Below are 18,908 nucleotides of genomic sequence, written 5' to 3'. Positions count from 1 at the left end.
ACCGCCTGCTTCAGGGACTGGAGACGTACGCCGTGGCGTACTTGGATGACATTGCCATCTTCAGTCCCTCCTGGAAGGAACACCTGCAGCATCTCGAGGAGGTGCTCAGGCGGATTCACCAAGCAGGACTGACTATCAAGCCGGGGAAGTGTCAGATGGGCAAGAGGGAGGTTCACTACCTAGGACACCGGGTAGGCGGAGGCACCCTGAAGCCAGAGCCGGAGAAAGTGGGCGCGATCGTGAACTGGCCCACTCCCGTGACCAAGAAACAGGTGATGTCCTTCTTGGGCACTGCAGGGTACTATAGGCGCTTCGTACAGCACTATAGTAGCCTGGCAAAACCTTTGACGGACCTCACCCGGAAGAAGCTACCCCACATCGTCAACTGGACAGATGGCTGTGAGGGGGCTTTCAAGGCGTTGAAAACCGCACTGTGCAACGCCCCTGTGTTGAAAGCAGTCGACAGCAGTCGACCGTTCTTGGTGCAGACCGACGCCAGCGAGTTTGGCCTTGGTGCTGTACTCAGCCAGGTTGACTCGGAGGACCAAGAGCACCCCGTGTTATACCTGAGTCGGAAACTTTTGCCGAGGGAAGTGGCCTACTCCACCATCGAGAAGGAGTGCCTGGCCATAGTCTGGGCCCTGCAGCGCTTGCAGCCCTACTTGTACGGTCACACCTTCACTGTGGTGACCGACCACAACCCTCTGCGCTGGCTAAACGCCATGTGTGGAACCAACGGCAGGTTGCTACGCTGGAGCCTTGCCCTTCAGCAGTTTGACTTCACCATTGAACATAAAACGGGCAAAGAGCATGGGAATGCAGATGGACTCTCCCGCCAGGGTGAACCTACTGAGGTGCCCATGGAGGCATACCGTGGGGTACTGCCTCCCTAGCGCACACCAAAAGGGGGAGGTGTCACGATATGGTATGAAATATCATAAGTAGTTCTTTTGCTAGCCTGAGTGGGCTAAGCCCCCTTCTTGGAGTAACAGTTGTAGCTGCAAATTCCTGGCTTTCCTTCTCAGAGAGTGTGGGGGTTAGAAGTTTTATGGCCGAACGGAATTTACGACTGGCATTTCCTGTGTAAGCTCTTGTCCAGCTAGAACAGGAAAAATGGCTCCAAAAATCCATGAAAGATTCTTTGTTTAGTTTTTGTTAGATATTAGGCAAACGATTTAAGCTAGAAATACGAAAATATATATTCGTAGTCCCACTCGGTGTAGCTACACATCTCATGACACTCGGGTTTCTAACTCCATCTGGTAAAGAAGTAGGGTTTTCTCTGTAAATATGTATCCCAGATAGGACATATTTGATCTCATTAGAATGCTCACGTTAATCCGAGATGAATTAGGGGTTTGGTATGACTCTGTCATGTTTTGTAGTGAAGTTATAGAAATTAGAGAGAATAGTTTAAAGTTTAGGCAGAATGTAGAGAGTGGAGGGTCTGGATAAGCCAGCCTTTCTGTGATGTCACAGCCTTAATGTTTTAAGTGTCTGGCAGGCTCTGAGGAGTCACTTTTTGCTGATTTCTCCTTCTGGACTGCTTTGTCCTATTGTCCTGGAAGAGCTGGTACATCCCATGGACTGGGATGTATGGAAACTGCACTAGCCTGGATGCCTGCAATGCTTTTAATATGTGAGTGTTATCTTTTCTCATTTATTCCCTTTATGTTATAATTACCCTTGTACATATTTGCAATTGTCTCATGTATAACATCTTTATAAACTATTTTTAATAACGCACTGCCTAGTTATTTTGAATGGGATATACTATTATATATTAGTTCGTTCTCCTGCTCTAAACCGTACCCTAAGTCTCTTGAAGGGAAAATACGCTACTGTTACTGTTGTGTTGGGTTAGCTTCGGACCCGTTTAATCGAAGCTGGTGGCAGCGAAAGTGTGCTGACGGTTGGATTATGCTGAAGCAACTGCGGGTTTGATAATTATTGTTCCTGCCTGTGTGGGAGTAGTTATCGCGTCGCTGCAGCGTGCCCAATAGCCAGTACATAGCAGGCAGCCTTTCTGGCGACTAATTACCCAGGGTGCAGTACCTAATCTGACCTGAGAGTAAGGGGGCGCCAGAGAGCTGCAAGTGTTAAGTGGAACTGTAAGCGGGATATACATAAATCCCTGCAGTTCGTGGTATATAGAAAAGCAGTGGGATACCTAGAATAAGCCCCTGCTGTAAACTAAGAGGTCAATAGCCTTGTGTGTGGTTTTTCATCACATTGTTAGCAGTGGAGGGATAACTAAGATAAGCCCCCCTGCACATGTGATAGCCGTCTGTTGGCCTAAAGTCACCCTGATCCGTGACGTAGGGGTGACGGTCACGGTGTGAATCCTGACCCATTGGTGACAGCGGTCAGGGGGAATCGTGACAACTGGTATCATTGGTTGTACGTTAGGATCACTGGTTGTACACTAGGATCACTGGTTGTACACTAGGATCACTGGTTGTACACTGGTATCATTGGTTGTACGTTAGGATCATTGGTTGTACACTAGTATCATTGGTTGTACATTAGGATCATTGGTTGTACACTAGTATCATTGGTTGTACACTAGTATCATTGGTTGTACATTAGGATCATTGGTTGTACACTAGTATCATTGGTTGTACATTAGGATCATTGGTTGTACACTAGTATCATTGGTTGTACATTAGGATCATTGGTTGTACACTATGATCACTGGTTGTACATTAGTATCATTGGTTGTATTGTACACTAGTATTATTGGTTGTACACTAGTATTATTGGTTGTACGTTAGGATCATTGGCTGTACGTTAGGATCATTGGCTGTACGCTAGTGTCATTGGTTGTACATTAGGATCATTGGTTGTCACAAATTACAATCACATTGTTCATCATCTAAACGATGATCTGCTCATGTCGATGAATCTTGAGAGCCACTGGGCCTGACGCACGTACTGCTCATTGGATACTTTTCGGCTAACGTCCCGGTCCCTTGTGTTACTTGCAGGACTCTGGAGTTTCTCATGCGACACCTTTCCCGTCTGGCAACCTACTGCTCCATCACCAACATGCATACCAAGAACCTGGCCATCGTCTGGGCGCCCAACCTGCTCCGGTATGGGACCGTTATTTCCCGGTATGGTACATGCAGAATGGTCTCTCCCTTGTCTCAGAACTTTACCTCCTGTTTTCTTCTTGCTATCCTTTCATATCTGATGTGTCCTGACTTGTGGTAACGGTCTCCGTGGCCAGTAGCACGGTGGGCCGGGTCTGCGGCACGTGTCACATTACAGTGGCTGCTGATCCATAACAATTAACATCTGTGTCGCTCCTCTAAATTATGAGGGAAGTGGTTATGGCGGGGATGACAATGATTACTGCCGAGAGCCGACCTCACCGCGGCTGCAGCCAAACACAATAATTAGATCTCGGCTTCCTGTGGTGTTGGGAGCGTTTCTCTGGTTTTCTGGAACATTAATAATCTTTAGTAATGAATTATATAAGGGTTGGCCGCTGATACGATGCCACACAGATCCTTTTCTATGACTCTTCCCCCACAGGACAGTCTGTGGATCTCACCTGCGGTTTAGATTCTCCGTTTATATGCTTTTTATCCTTTAGATCGAAGCAGATTGAGTCGGCGTGCTTCAGTGGGACGGCCGCCTTCATGGAGGTGCGGATCCAGTCTGTGGTTGTGGAGTTCATCCTGAACCATGTGGAAGTGCTGTTCAGCCCCAAGCTGAGCTCTGTGATCCGCGAAGGAGCAGGTGATGATTGCGGGGCCCTGCGGTCCCATATATACATACATACATACATACATACATACATACATGTAAATGTCAGGTGTTGTCCGTGGCTAGAGAAACACTTCGCCGGTCCTGTAGGACATACTCTGCCGCTTTTTAGCTCAGTTTTACAGTGGTACAGCTATTATCAGCGGCTCCAGCTGAGCTGCATCGTCTACTGGAGCTTGAGGTAGTCCATCCCTAATCCTCTAACCCAAGATTCAGGCTGCTCTTCTCTTCTTCCCCATGCTTTACACTGCAGCTCTGCTTGCTTGTAGCGTCACTTTTGTTCATGTTTACCTTAAAATGTTACTTCCTTGCCTAACAGAATAAAGCTGCGAAGGAAAAAAAATATTTTGCTGAAAACTTGATATTTGGCTCCCTCCGAGGTTCATGCTGAGCATTTGTGCCCCGTGTGGACCCGCTGCTGATCCTCCACGGGACGATCACCGCCCGCATTATCTGAACTCTACTTTTCCTCTCGTTATTAGGCCACACTTCTCTGTCGCGGCCAAAGTCTCTCCTTGTGTCTTCACCGTCCACGAAGCTGCTCAGCCTTGAAGAAGCCCAGGCCCGGACACAGGCTCAGATAAACTCTCCAGTTGTGGCAGACAGTAAATACATAGAGGTGGGAGAAGGGCCGGCCGCTCTGCAGGGGAAGTTCCACACAGTCATTGACTTTCCATCCGAGAGGTGAGAACACGGTGGGTCGGGGTCCATGTGTAGTGCGCCACCTAGTGGGAGGAGGAGCTAGCAGCCAATGCTCTGCACAAAGTATTCCGCAACTTGTGGCCTGTTCTAGACTACAACACCCAGCATCCTCAGACAGTTGGCGCTTTCACAGCAGGACACAAGTTGCTGACTACTAGTTCATGGAGCAGGATTGTCCGGACAGGCTTTGGCGATCATTCCTCCATGCATACATAATTATTACGTTATAGCAATGTCAGAAATACAAGCGTCCATTGAGCGCAGTGCTTGTCCTGAAATGTCAACTTCTCGTTTGTAAAACATCAATCGTGTATTTACCTTATCTGCAAGAAAAAGGCCGCCCCCCAAGATGAAGAAGTCTCCGGTGGGCAGCTGGCGCTCTTTCTTCAACCTCGGGAAGTCATCATCGTCGTCTTCAATGTCTAAAAGGAAACTAACCCGGAACCCCAGTGAACCCTCCGAGATGAAGGCCATGGCATTAGCGGGTGAGGAGTGGGCGCTCATGACGTTCCACATGATGGGAATCGCTGATCAGTTTTATGGATTGTGGATATTTCTGCAGGTGGAAGAGGAGACACCGGGACCATGCGCTCGGCTAAGAGCGAGGAGTCGCTGAGCTCGCTGCACGCTACCGATGGTACGTCACCCTGACCTGTCCGTACTCCCAGCATAGACGTCACCCTGACCTGTCTGTACTCCCAGCATACACGTCACCCTGACCTGTCCGTACTCCCAGCATACACGTCACCCTGACCTGTCCGTACTCCCAGCATAGACGTCACCCTGACCTGTCCGTACTCCCAGCATACGCGTCACCCTGACCTGTCCGTACTCCCAGCATAGACGTCACCCTGACCTGTCCGTACTCCCAGCATAGAAGTCTTGTGACCTCTCGGGGTATTCTGCACTAAAGTTACCACTCACCGTCTACACAGTGGGGTCAGGAGGAGATGAGCGGCAGCTCACACATCCCGCTGCTTTATTTAGAGTCTGTAGTTTTGAATATACACCGATGGCCCACCCCTGGCTTATAACCAAGAGGTTACAATGGGTGGGTTTTTAGCTTCTGCAACCAACAAGGTTTTATTTACCTAACTAAATAGTGGGTGGATGAGGGCTTGACAATCGAGCCCTGGCTTAGGACCTCGCAGTGACAGATGGAGTAGATGACGAGTTGCCGTTGTTTGGTCTAACCATGGTTGCCTCTTTATCTTGCAGTGGAGTCCAAGCTTTTCCGACCTCGGCGCCCGCGCTCCAGTAGTGACGCTCTTTCTGCTTCATATAACGGGGATTTACTGGAAAGCTGTAATCGCTGCAATTCCTATGATAATCTGCCTCATGATCCAGACAGCGATGGGGATGAAGGATTGATCCATGTGCCCGCCATGTTATCTACACGGTCTCACGAAGATGAGGATCTCAGTCCGCCCGATATTGGGGTGGCCAGTTTAGATTTTGACCCAATGTCTTTTCAGTGCAGCCCACTAAAACTAGACAGTGAATGTCTGGATAGTCGCAGTATTTTCCTCCTGGACGCCTCCCTGATCAGCAGCAAAGAGAAGCCACAATGTGGACCTCAACCCTCCGCCAGCGGCCATGGTTCTGAGCCTATGTCCCCATACCAGGAGCGGATCACTAGTCCCTTCCTAACACCGGACCGTAGTCCCAGTGCCGACAAGAGTCCAAAATCCTCGTCTTTTGCAGAAAAGGTGGTACAAGCCTTCTCGCCAAAAGTGGTCCGAAAAGCAATCAGATCTCCTCCATTAACTATTTCAGAACCAGTGACTGTCTCACTGCCTAGCCGCGTATCAGAAATGATTGAAAGTATGCAGGGAGGTGGTGGAGCGGCCCCATCTCTGGTGTGGTGTAAGGATGGCCTCTCCAGAGACCTGGTGACTGTTCCAGCTGTTTCCTGCAGATCCTTGGATTTGGGCCCTGGAGACTTTTTTATATCTACAGCTGCAGAATCGGCCCAGACTGTGGACTCAGTCATAATGTGTCAGTGGAACGGCCCTGGCTATGAGACAGAAGACACTGCAGGAAATGTTTCCCCAGGAATCCCCCATGCTGCCTGTAGCACCGAGCTCTCGTTCACCCACAGCTGCATCCAGGAGTTCGGCAGCAGCCACCAAGCCGGATCTTCTCCGTGTCAGGAGTTTGGCAGCAGCCACCAAGCCGGATCTTCTCCGAAGGAGGACACGGACTTATCAGCAGCAGAGAACGTGTGTGTCCCGGCTCTGCCTACACCCCCAGGTATGTAGCAATCCACGCACCCAACCGGCTGGGCCACTGTGCATAATTAGTGTATTATGTAAGTGTGTTATTAGGACGCTGATACAGACGAGAAACCTTCTGTACCCGCTGCGGCATCCAGTCCACACCATGTAAACGGGAATCAGGGGCAAGTCAGGGTCACGTAACTAAAAGGACAAACCTCACCAGCGCCCCCTGTGATTCCGGAGGGCTTCACTAATCTATTATATCGCCCCATACAGCAGTTAATCTTAAATGATCCGTCATTTTCATTTTAAATATTTTTTATTTAAATCAATAGTACAAATGAAGATCAGCAACTTTGTAATAAATCTTATTGGCGGAATCTCTGGACTGATCCTTCTCATATGTCAGGGGTGAAATCTGTCTTCGGTGAATGCAGATTTCCGCTTAGGGGTACGTGCACACAACGTCCTTTTCAGGCAGTCGTCATGCAAAAAGTGGGTAAAAAAAAACTGCTAAAGAGAATTAAGAATGCATCACTGCTGTGTTTCACCTCATCAGACTTCTGTGGCCCGACCAATCTTTACGGGGGACGTTCACTGGTTTATATAGTTACAACGCTGACGTGTGCACATAACGTATGGAGGTTGGAGACGACATTGCTGCTCATAAGAGTCTATGGAGAGGAGCTAGACGCTGACATTCTGCTACAATGCCTTTACTCTAGCATTGATCCTAGGGTCAGCCTTCTGTTAGTTACTCTTAATTTAACCCCTTCACTACATCCGCCATACATGGGCGCATTTATGGAGCGATACGCCATGGAGGTGCTGGCCATTCTGTTTTTTAGCATTTTGCATTTATGGAGCTGATCACTGCTGTTTCACCAATTAATGTTGATGTTGGAGACTGTGACACGATTGTGGGGTGCAGATCGGTTGCCAAGCAAGCGGTGGTCTTGAAAGTCGCCTCCTTTCTTTTTTCCTGTCCCCATGAAGCTCCACTTGTAGCTCAGCATCGTAGGAGATTGCTAACGGCACAGCATAGTGCAAGTGATCAGGTGAAATAAGTTCACTTGGAAGAATAAAAAAAAGTTTGGATCATCAGCCTTTTCCTAATGTATAAAGAAATAAATGGTATTCACACATCTGCCAAAGTCTGCTCTGTTAGGGTTAAATAATTGTATATTCTAAGGGAAATACTAGGGTTGAGTGAAACCCGACCCGATCCTAGCGTGGGATCGGCCATGAGGTCGGCGATCTGCGCGCCAAAGTCGCATTTCGTATGACGCTTTCAGCGCCATTTCTCAGCCAATGAAGGTGGACGCAGAGTGTGGGCAGCGTGATGACATAGGTCTCGGTCCCCACCATCTTAGAGAAGGGCATGGCAGTGATTGGCTTGCTGGCTGCGGCGTCACAGGGGCTATAAAGGGGCGTGCACGCCGACCGCCATCTTACTGCTGCCGATCGTAGCATAGGGAGAGGTTGCTGCCGCTTCATCAGAAGCAGGGATAGCGTTAGGGAGGGAAGATTAACCCCCAAACCGCTTGTGCTGTAGCGATTTCCACTGTCCAACACCACCTTTTCTTTGCAAGGACAGTGGAGATTATATTTCTGTGCATCAGCGCTGTAGCTTATTGGGCTGCCTTATAAGGCTCCCTGATAGCTGCATTGCTGTGTGTACGCCGCTGTGCAAACCAACTGCTTTTTTAATAGCAAAAATCCTGTTGCTCCTTTCTGCACAGTTCTCTTGTTTCTTTGTCCACACTTTTCTGTGCAGCAGTCCTTTTTATTGCTGCCATACTTGTCCTCAGATCTTTGTAGGGAGATTGACATTGTACTATAGTCCTTATATTTTTTCATATATCTTCCAGCCACTTAGATTGTGTTGTTATATACACTGGGCCTGAGTTTTGGTTCAGTCTCCTCCCAAAAAAGTGAGATTTAGATTCTCACAAAGTGGATCTACTTCTGTCCTGTTAGTTTGGTGTATGTCAGCCAGCCACTTTCTGCCAATTACATTGTGTTATATACACTGAGCCTGAGTTTTGTTGCAGTCTAAGCCCCCCCACCCACTATAAAAAAGGGGAGATTTAAATTCTCCACAAGTTTTTATACACCTTCTACCTTGTTTTACAGTACCATATAATGGTTATTATTTTGGTTAGATTTTCCAAAAAATGAGGAAGTCTGGTGGAAGAGGCCGTGGGCGGTGGTTGCCAGCTGGTACTGATGGTGATGGTGGTGGTGAAGGTGCATCTGGTGGTAGTGGGAAAAGCACAATAGCACCTAAGGCTGGAGGTCAAATTATTTTGCCCCACCTTCCCCTGCTGACACGTAGCTTGCCTGAAAAATGTCTTGCTTTTGGCCTCCTCTTACTGACTTCTCCAATTCCTCCATTTGCAGCTGCTGAATGTCCACCATAGGCCATTTTTATAGCTCCCTAAATGGGCTGACTCCCCGCACAGGGCCGTGGTCACCACTTGGCGCAAGCACCCGTGCGAGTGCCGTTTGCCTGGACAGGTGGGTGCTCCCACTCTGGGGCGACGGCACTGGCACAGGGTCCCTCATAGTACGCAAAAGTGTCGCTGCCGGTGGGAGGCGCCCCTGCCGTCAAACACACCGTCGTACTATGAGGGGCCCTGTGCCAGTGCCAACTAGTGGGCCCTCCCTGCTTGCTCTGGATCACAGCACTTGCAAAGTTGAAATACTTACCGTATATACTTGAGTATAAGCCGAGATTTTCAGCACAAATTTTTGGGCTGAAAGTTCCCCTCTCTGCTTATACTCGAGTCACGGTGGGTGGCAGGGTCGGCGGGTGAGGGGGAGAGGGCGCTGAGGCATACTTACCTAGTCCCGGCGCTCCCCCTGCCGTCCCACGGTCTTCGGGTGCTGCAGCTCTTCCCCTGTTCAGCGGTCACGTGGGACCGCTCATTAGAAAAATGAATATGGACTCCACTCCCATAGGGGTGGAGCCGCATATTCATTTCTCTAATCAGCGGTAACGGTGACCGCTGATAGAGGAAGAGGCTGCGGCACCGAAGACCAGCTGTCCGGGGGAAGGATCAGGACGCCGGGAGCAGGTAAGTATCGCATATTCACCTAACCCCGTTCCACACGCCGGGCGTCGCTCCATCTTCCCGGCGTCTCTGCGCTCTGACTGTTCAGGTCACAGGGCGCGATGACGCATATAGTGTGCGCAGCGCCCTCTGCCTGATCAGTCAGTGCGGAGAGACGCCGGGAAGATGGAGCGGCGCCGGGAGCTGCAAGCAAGAAAGATGAGTATTCGTTTTTGTTTTTTTTTATTGCAGCAGCAGCAGCAGCAATGGCGGAGCTTTATAAGGAGCATCTATAGGGCAATAATGAACGGTGCAGAGCACTATATGGCACAGCTATGGGGCAATAATGAACGGTGCAGAGCACTATATGGCACAGCTATGGGACAATAATGAACGGTGCAGAGCACTATATGGCACAGCTATGGGGCAATAATGAACGGTGCAGAGCACTATATGGCACAGCTATGGGACAATAATGAACGGTGCAGAGCACTATATGGCACAGCTATGGGGCAATAATGAACGGTGCAGAGCACTATATGGCACAGCTATGGGGCAATAATGAACGGTGCAGAGCACTATATGGCACAGCTATGGGGCAATAATGAACGGTGCAGAGCACTATATGGCACAGCTATGGGGCAATAATGAACGGTGCAGAGCACTATATGGCACAGCTATGGGGCAATAATGAACGGTGCAGAGCACTATATGGCACAGCTATGGGGCAATAATGAACGGTGCAGAGCACTATATGGCACAGCTATGGGGCAGTAATGAACGGTGCAGAGCACTATATGGCACAGCTATGGGACAGTAATGAACGGCGAAGAGCACTATATGGCACAGCTATGGGGCAGTAATGAACGGCGCAGAGCACTATATGGCACAGCTATGGGGCAATAATGAACGGCGCAGAGCACTATATGGCACAGCTATGGGGCAATAATGAACGGCGCAGAGCACTATATGGCACAGCTATGGGGCAATAATGAACGGCGCAGAGCACTATATGGCACAGCTATGGGGCAGTAATGAACGGCGCAGAGCACTATATGGCACAGCTATGGGGCAGTAATGAACGGCGATGGGCACTATATGGCACAGCTATGGGGCAGTAATGAACGGCGCAGAGCACTATATGGCACAGCTATGGGGCAGTAATGAACGGCGCAGAGCACTATATGGCACAGCTATGGGGCAGTAATGAACGGCGATGGGCACTATATGGCACAGCTATGGGACAGTAATGAACGGCGCAGAGCACTATATGGCACAGCTATGGGACAGTAATGAACGGCGCAGAGCACTATATGGCACAGCTATGGGGCAATAATGAACGGCGCAGAGCTATGGAGCAATAATGAACGGCGCAGAGCACTATATGGCACAGCTATGGGGCAATAATGAACGGTGCAGAGCATTGTATGTGGGGCACAGCTTTATATGGAGCATCTATGGGGCGGAGACTCTCCCACCGAAGGAGTAAATTAGTTGATGGGGTCTTTCGAAAAATAGTATTACTCAAACACCCATCTTCTGCTTTGTGATTCATAGATGAAGGAATAGTGGTTGTATCTGTGCCGACCGGCAGGATCAGATCACCAAAACTCAAACAACAATAGCAGAGTGAAGTATATTTTCACTGCACGTTTTTCCGTATTATATGTGAATTGGACCATTCACAACTACAACTGTTCACACAAAAAGCAAGTCTCAATCAGATGTGAAAAAAAAACAACTAAGTTTTGGCCACTGAAAGTGGGGAGGGAAAGTAAACTGCCTGCAGTTTTGGCCGATATAAGATACGGCTACTGCCTTTCAGGGCTGATATACGGCATTCTATAATACTGTAGATAAGCCCCCGAGAAAAAAAAGTTGTTATATTCACCCCCGGTGGGGGTGGGAGGGGTGGGCGCGCTAGTGGTCCAATGGGTGTTGCAGGTCCGTTGCTTCCCATCTTCTCGCGACGTCGCCCTCCTGCTTTCCTGCGCACTACAGTACTTAACTCTGCCGACAACAGCGCAGATAAGTCCGCCTGTGCAGGAGCACCGATGCCGGGGAGCGATGAAGAAGCAGGAGGGCGTCGCAAGAAGATGGGGGGCGCCGAACCTGCGACCCCCCCCCCCCGGTGAGTATAATATCTCGTAACTGATGGCCGAGATGCCTTTTCTTCCTCCTTTTTAATGGTGGGAAGTGCTGGGCACTGGTTTCTTGGTGTTGCTGTGATCTTTTTCAGTCACAGCTTTGAACACTTCTGGGTGTAAGCGTTGTAAATGTCTTTTTAGATTGGACGCTCTCGTAGCAGCATTGGTTTTTTACCACTGCTTGAGTATGCAGTGATTGTGAGCTCACAGCTTTTTGTAATCATATGAAATCAATGGAATCATGTATAATTTTGGATAGAAATAAAACAATCTTTGCATAAATCAATAGTACAGATGATGACCAATGGAACATTTGTGATGCATATTATTTATTATTCTGAACTTTCAGTCTGTCCTTTCTCAGGGTACAGCTCAGTAAATGTTTCACATCATGATGCTTCACAGTCTGTGAAGAGGAGAGGAGGGAGCAAGTTTGTGCTGAATCATACCCCAGAAAGAACCTGAAACTGCCATCATAGCTAATAACATGAAGAGCATCAGATCAGCTAACCTCTCCGAACATTAGCTCAGAGGAAAAGCAAACTAAAACATGAAGCATACAGACAAAACATACACTGGACTATTGATATATGCAGTTTATTGAAAGTTTAGATATGCTTTAAGAAGTATTTGCCTTAAGGTACCTTCACACATAACGATATCGTTAACGATATCGTTGCTTTTTGTGACGTAGCAACGATATCGTTAAGGAAATCGTTATGTGTGACAGCGACCAACGATCAGGCCCCTGCTGGGAGATCGTTGGTCGCTGAACAAAGTCCAGAACTTTATTTCGTCGCTGGATCTCCCGTGGACATCGCTGGATCGGCGTGTGTGACACCGATCCAGCGATGTCTTCACTGGTAACCAGGGTAAACATCGGGTAACTAAGCGCAGGGCCGCGCTTAGTAACCCGACGTTTACCCTGGTTACCAGCGTAAAAGTAAAAAAAAAAAAAAACACTACATACTTACCTACCGCTGTCTGTCCCCGGCGCTGTGCTCTGTGCTCCTCCTGTACTGGCTGTGAGCGTCGGTCAGCCGGAAAGCAGAGCGGTGACGTCACCGCTCTGCTTTCCGGCCGCAGTGCTCACAGCCAGTACAGGAGGAGTGCAGAGAAGCAGAGCGCCGGGGACAGACAGCGGTAGGTAAGTATGTAGTGTTTTTTTTTTTTTACTTTTACGCTGGTAACCAGGGTAAACATTGGGTTACTAAGCGTGGCCCTGCTCTTAGTAACCCGATGTTTACCCTGGTTACCCGGGGACTTTGGGATCGTTGCTGCTCTCCAGCGACCAAACAGCGACGCTGCAGCGATCCGGATCGTTGTCGGTATCGCTGCAGCGTCGCTTAATGTGAAGGGGCCTTTAATCCTGTTTTTGCTCGCAGTTCTTGAGATAAGGCATGCCTGCAGCCCTGCACTCATCAGTGTCTTTTAGCTCTGATTTGTAGAGGAGGAACTTTACTACTGAGCATGGACATAAAGTGCAGCACAGATTCATCTTAATTTAATGCCAAGATCCTTAGATCAGGAATAGAGCAGACATTTATTCAGCACATACCGTATTTTTCGCTTTAGAAGACGCACCCCAAATTTTGAGGAGAAAAAACTTTTTTTTTTTTAAATAAATGGTGGTGTTTCTTATAATTCATGCGTCTTATTGCTTCCTGGGGGTGGTGGCTGCGGTGAAGCGGGGACCCAGGGTCGCTGCTGGAGGAGGCAGAAGTGTGGGGATGCTGCAGGCCACAGGCTAGGATGAAGGGGTGACCGGCAGTGCTGCTGGTGTCTGGCGCCTGCTGCCCAGTGCTCTGCGGGTGTCCCCGATGCTGCTGCGGCGGTCTCCGATGCTGCCGGGGCTCTGCCGACATTTTGTGAAAGGCCAAAGCCCCGGCAGTCCCATGATTTCCTGTGCGGTGGACTCCAGGAAAATGGCTGCCGGGGGAGCAGCGCATGCGCAGATGGAGATCTCGGGAGATGAGATTACAGCGCCAAAATCTCATCTCCCGAGATTTCCATATGTGCTGCTCACCTGGCGGCCATTTTCCAGGAGTCCACCGCACAGGAATCCATGGGACTGCCGAGGTTGGCCCCGGCAGCCCCGGAGACCGCCGCAGCAGCATCAGGCAGTGCCGGGTGCGCACCTGGAGCATCGGAGACACCGCAGAGCACTGGGTAGCAGCCCCACCAGACACCCCTTCATCCCAGCCTGCAGCAACGATACTGGCAAGGTACATTCGCATTATAAGGTCACGCACCCCCATTTCCCCCCCAAATTTGGGGGAAAAAAAGTGTCTTATATTCCAAAAAATACAGTATGTTATCACGCCCACAGGGACATAGCATGCTAAGTGTGCCGACTTATGAACTAGCCATAGCCCTCATTTACATATCATAAATGGCCTTTAGAAATACTTTTTGCACAGATCTGTTTGTGTGTAATGTACAGGGACGGTTCGGCAGGGAATTTTATATATGCGGACACAACTGCAGTTGGCTCTCGGGGACTCGACAGGTTCCCTAATCATAAATGAGGTTTTCCTGACATTGCTCTGCCATCCAACAGCGCGTCCTACCATGATTTTACTGCCTCTATTCACTGTGACATTAGAGAAGGTCTATAACTTCAGACCAATCCCGTCAGCATTGAGCCCTACTGGAGCGAGCGCAGTCCACGAGAGGACTGCTCTGATGGATTTGGTTGGGTTATGTGCCGTAGGAGACGAAGGTACTGCAGAATTTTACTGGTTTAGAAACATTAAACATTTTTCTTTCCATTACACAGGATTATCGGCCGTGGAGTCTCCACTTGATCATGTCCCGGTTACCAGCGTTTCCTTCATTCCTCCTCCACCCCCTCCCAAAAACGCTGCCCGTATCCTGGCGTTGGCACTAGCAGAGTCTGCTCAACAAGCTTCCAGTCAAAAGCGACCCCCCTACATGCAGTTCATGGAGCTCCCACTGCCTCCCCCACCGGAAGAGGAGCCGCTGCCCGAACTCCCACCCCAGACCCTATTCCCGGTACTAATGCCGACAGCGGCTGAATCTCCCGAGAGAAGTCCCGTCTTTTCTACAGTGACCACCCCCATCCCATCGTCCTTATCCATCAGCACCATCCAGTACAGTCCAGTGAGAAGTCCCAACACTCTGCCAGGACCAAGCCCGTCTGCTGTGACGCCCGGACTCAGCCCCTCATCCCAGGTACAGACACTTACATCATTGGTTTTGGGTTGTATTCACACTCTGTAGGGAATCCATGGCAAATATGGCTGAAACCCCCAACCGATCACACATTGTTATTATGGGGTAAGAATGACTTATCAGCATACACTTTCCTGACCGCCACAATTACGATGATGATAAACTTGTATATTTTATTTTTATTCAAGAGGCAAAAAATGTCATAAAACAAAAAAAAAAAATGAGGCACCGGTGCATATGACACCGGCCACCAAGCAATCTAAATGCCACGGGCAATGAATACTGCGGTGATGGACAGTGGCATTTCAGAGGTTAAACATGTTAAGGCTACGTTCACACTAGCGTTATGCTAGTTTGTGTCGGATTTACGTCGGGCGACGCAGCGGCGACGCATGCGTCATGCGCCCCTATATTTAACATGGGGGACGCATGCGTTTTTGTTTGTTGCGTTGTGCGACGCATGCGTCTTTTTTGCCGCAAGCGTCGGACCAAGAAAACGCAACAATTTGCATTTTTCTTGCGTCCAAATTTCGGCAAAAAATGACGCATGCGTCGCAAAACGCGTTTTTGCGTGCGCTGTGTCGCCGACGCAGCGGCGCACAACGCTAATGTGAACGTAGCCTAAGTCCATGGAGTTGAACCTATAGCTTAGGTCTACCTTCAGCCTTGGGGTGCTTTCACATTGTGTTGTGGGTGCCCAACATGGCATATGTCCAAAATCTCCCACAAAACTGTCCACATGCACGGGCCGACGGGGCCAATAGACTAATGTGGGCAAGGCTGTGGGCTTTTTCCGGAGTGTCCTACAGGAGGACTGCAGCCGAGTGTCCACCTCATGTATGAATACATTCCCGGAAAAAGTGCACGGCCCATCTCACGTTCGCTCTACTAAAGTCCACTGGCCCCGTCGGCCCATGTATCTGGACCCAGTTTTGTGGGGGGATTTCAGACGTGTGTGTGAAAGCACCATTATATTTATGAAACTGCTCCTGTCAGTGCGGTTACAGGCAGATGATGGGTTTGGCGCAGGCTCCGCTCTACAACCACAACCGGTACCAAGACTTGTGGCTTTGTCGGTGGATGTAAATCTCTATTTCATACAAATAATTTTGTTTTCTGGATTTTTTGTGTTCTAGTTTCCTGGATCGATTCCTCCTGAGGAGCTGCCTTCTGGACCATGTGAAGTAAACACCATCCACCCCATTGAATTGTGTTCTCCACCCCCTTCCTTGGATAGACCCAGTGCACGGCCTCATTTTCACCAGCGCTCGGAGTCTTTTCCCTCCCATCCTACACATAGCAGCGGACCACCAGCCCCACCAGTCAGAACCATGGAGAGTCGTCTGGCCACCGCCCTACACTCCAACTATAACGATGCAATCACAGCGAGCAATTACCACTCGTTCCTGAGTACCATCACGCTGCCATCATCTCTGGAGGATGCACTGCCCAGACAAAAGTATTCTACCAATGTGAAGTCTGAGAGCCTGATGGAGCAAGGTGCCAGCTACAGACATCCCCATCCTTCCCAGCCCAAAGCTGAAGAGAATATTGAAATTGGGGAGGGATACCAACACTCATGTCAGTCCTCCTCCAAGCCAGAGAACGTAGAGCTCTCCTACAGAAATCCATATCCTCCTCAAATGGAACCAGACCATCTTAATGAGGCATTTGATGCTTTTGTGCACCCTAAGCCATCTTTAGTCCCCAAGTCTTACAAGGCGGACAGTGCTCCACTTCATATGCCAACACAACCATATGTGTCCCGCTGTGAAACGCCATCCTCAAATTCTACACTTTATGGCACCTACATCAACCAAGCCAAGCACCCTGGACTACAGCATTCTCGCACAAGGAGTCGACCTGATTATATGTCATCCTTGAGTCCAAGTCTACGTACCTACTCGGAGGAAGCGCCACCATATCCTACAATAAGACGGGTCCAGTCCTTGCACGTGCCTATGCAACCTCCACCACCTCCAATGCGCACAGTTCCTATTTCCAGAACAGAGGTCCCTCCTGATGATGAGCCGGCGTACTGCCCACGCCCGGTCTACCAGTACAAAGCATGCCCACCCTTCAGTTCTTCCTCAGATTATCACGTCACTCAGCTGCAGCCTTACTTTGAGAATGGAAGGGTACATTATCGATACAGTCCCTTCTCGGGCAGCACCACATACTACTCTGCAGATGGCACCTTCTATGATATGGACCCTTACAGCACACTGCGTTTGCGGCAGTACCACCTCTATCCCAGTCGTGACTTTGCATCTTACACTACAAGACTGCAGCCCAAGTCCACGTATCGGTCACAGGCGTTGGCACCGTACCCCAGAGGAAGTCTGCGGGAGCACAATTTCATTAGCAGGGATGTCCCACCTGCGTTACCCCCTGAACACCCGAGACCTATTCACATCTCCTGGGATATGGAGGATATGGACAGGTATAGATTACAGTCTTTGAGACGCGAGAACAGAACACGTCAAAGACCTAAGGGACCAGTTATGTCTCAGTATGATAACGTTACCCCATCCTTAGGGGAGGATATAGCTGGACTGGATGTCATACATCTGAGAAGCAGGTCCGACCCAGGGAAAACACCAGGACTTCTCAGTGTCGCCGAATCTAAAGATGTCCGCTATGCTGGAAGGGCAGAAGCTGATGAACGTCTACCACATCCGCTCCCATTTTATGGAAACGGGTCCCAGGATAAACCATCCCTTCCCCAGAAGCAAAATGGGGGGACTAGGAATCGTATACAGCACGACTTTACCTCTGAGCATCGGCCTCCAGCCCAGCAGGATGCTGGACACAGACCGTCCGCTGATGGACGCAACGGCCCCCCATTCCCACCTGCTGAATACAGCTCCAAGACATTGCCACTGCCTTCTGAAAGCCAATACAAGTCCTCACACACTAAATACAATGTGAATCCCCAGGAACCAATAAGACTGAATCACAAGGAAATGAGACTGTCCGAGGACAAGGAGCGGTCACTTGCCAGACCGCCCGACAGCTCACACCGAGACTGTTACAGAGAGGACACGGCTCAGTATGTCACCGCTCCACCCAAACCAGAGAGGAGCCACAGCCTCAGGGGCCACAACCCAGAGCTTCTGGAGAGAGACCCTGCCATCTTCTACCCCTACCAAACACTCCATGGAAAGCTGCACAGCTCCATCGGGGCACTGTCCCAGTACGATAACGTGGCAGATTACCATTCCATACCCCACCATCGCTCAACAGGCCAATCTAACCCTACTGCCTTCCCGCTGGCCCATGGCCGGACCTATGCGACTGCACTGGGCCAGGGAGCTTTCCTAGCGGCAGAGTTGTCCCTGCAGAGGCCGGAAGGCAGAGTCCATGCGGAGTGAGGTGCTGCCAGGGATACGGGCGGGTTCACGGTGGGAAGAGAACTTCATTCTTATTAGGCAGACCCCTGCTGGACAGTGGACTGTTTTATTTTTGCAAATGACAAAATGAAAAAAAAAAAAAAAAAATTGAAAACCAAATCCTAGTAGAGACACGATATTGTGAGTACACACACAACTAGCAATACACACTGACACGACACTCCTGCTCTCCATCGTTAGACGACCGTTTCCTGTTGTTAACAGTGATGTCACAATCCTGTACCGTTCGTCCCCATTGGTGTCCTTCCTAAATGTGAGGAACGCAGAGGAATAAAGATCTGCTATGTAATCCATATTGGGTTTGTGGCCATTTATAACCATGTTCCTTAACGCTGTGATAACCACTTATCGCCTCTTCACGTGGCTCCTTCCTCTTAGATTCTATTTGTCACCTATGTAAAG

At 49.5% G+C, this 18,908-nt stretch overlaps 1 protein-coding gene across 25 annotated transcripts in view; it reads left to right on the top strand.

The window, feature by feature from the left end:
- The window catches only part of ARHGAP32 (Rho GTPase activating protein 32), a 217,217-nt gene extending 198,617 nt beyond the window's left edge, over window positions 1–18,600 (top strand). For 12 of the 25 annotated variants that reach the window (XM_069742881.1, XM_069742875.1, XM_069742883.1 and 9 more), the window contains 8 exons: window positions 2,988–3,095; window positions 3,602–3,747; window positions 4,257–4,458; window positions 4,807–4,961; window positions 5,039–5,113; window positions 5,695–6,729; window positions 14,678–15,093; window positions 16,230–18,600. In XM_069742881.1, the coding sequence (XP_069598982.1) occupies window positions 2,988–3,095; window positions 3,602–3,747; window positions 4,257–4,458; window positions 4,807–4,961; window positions 5,039–5,113; window positions 5,695–6,729; window positions 14,678–15,093; window positions 16,230–18,467 (4,375 nt within the window). In that variant the 3' untranslated portion in view covers window positions 18,468–18,600. Of the gene's footprint in view, window positions 1–2,987; window positions 3,117–3,601; window positions 3,748–4,256; window positions 4,459–4,806; window positions 4,962–5,038; window positions 5,114–5,694; window positions 6,730–14,677; window positions 15,094–16,229 lie in introns of all 25 variants that reach the window. The other 13 variants (XM_069742874.1, XM_069742886.1, XM_069742868.1 and 10 more) reach the window with 3 other exon arrangements.
- Window positions 18,601–18,908: the final 308 nt, after the last annotated feature.

Source organism: Ranitomeya imitator, chromosome 10 (assembly GCF_032444005.1).
Source record: "Ranitomeya imitator isolate aRanImi1 chromosome 10, aRanImi1.pri, whole genome shotgun sequence".
Classification (NCBI taxonomy): domain Eukaryota; kingdom Metazoa; phylum Chordata; class Amphibia; order Anura; family Dendrobatidae; genus Ranitomeya; species Ranitomeya imitator.
The sequence above is the reverse complement of the archived record's forward strand: the minus strand, read 5'-3'. Positions and strand labels throughout refer to the sequence as shown.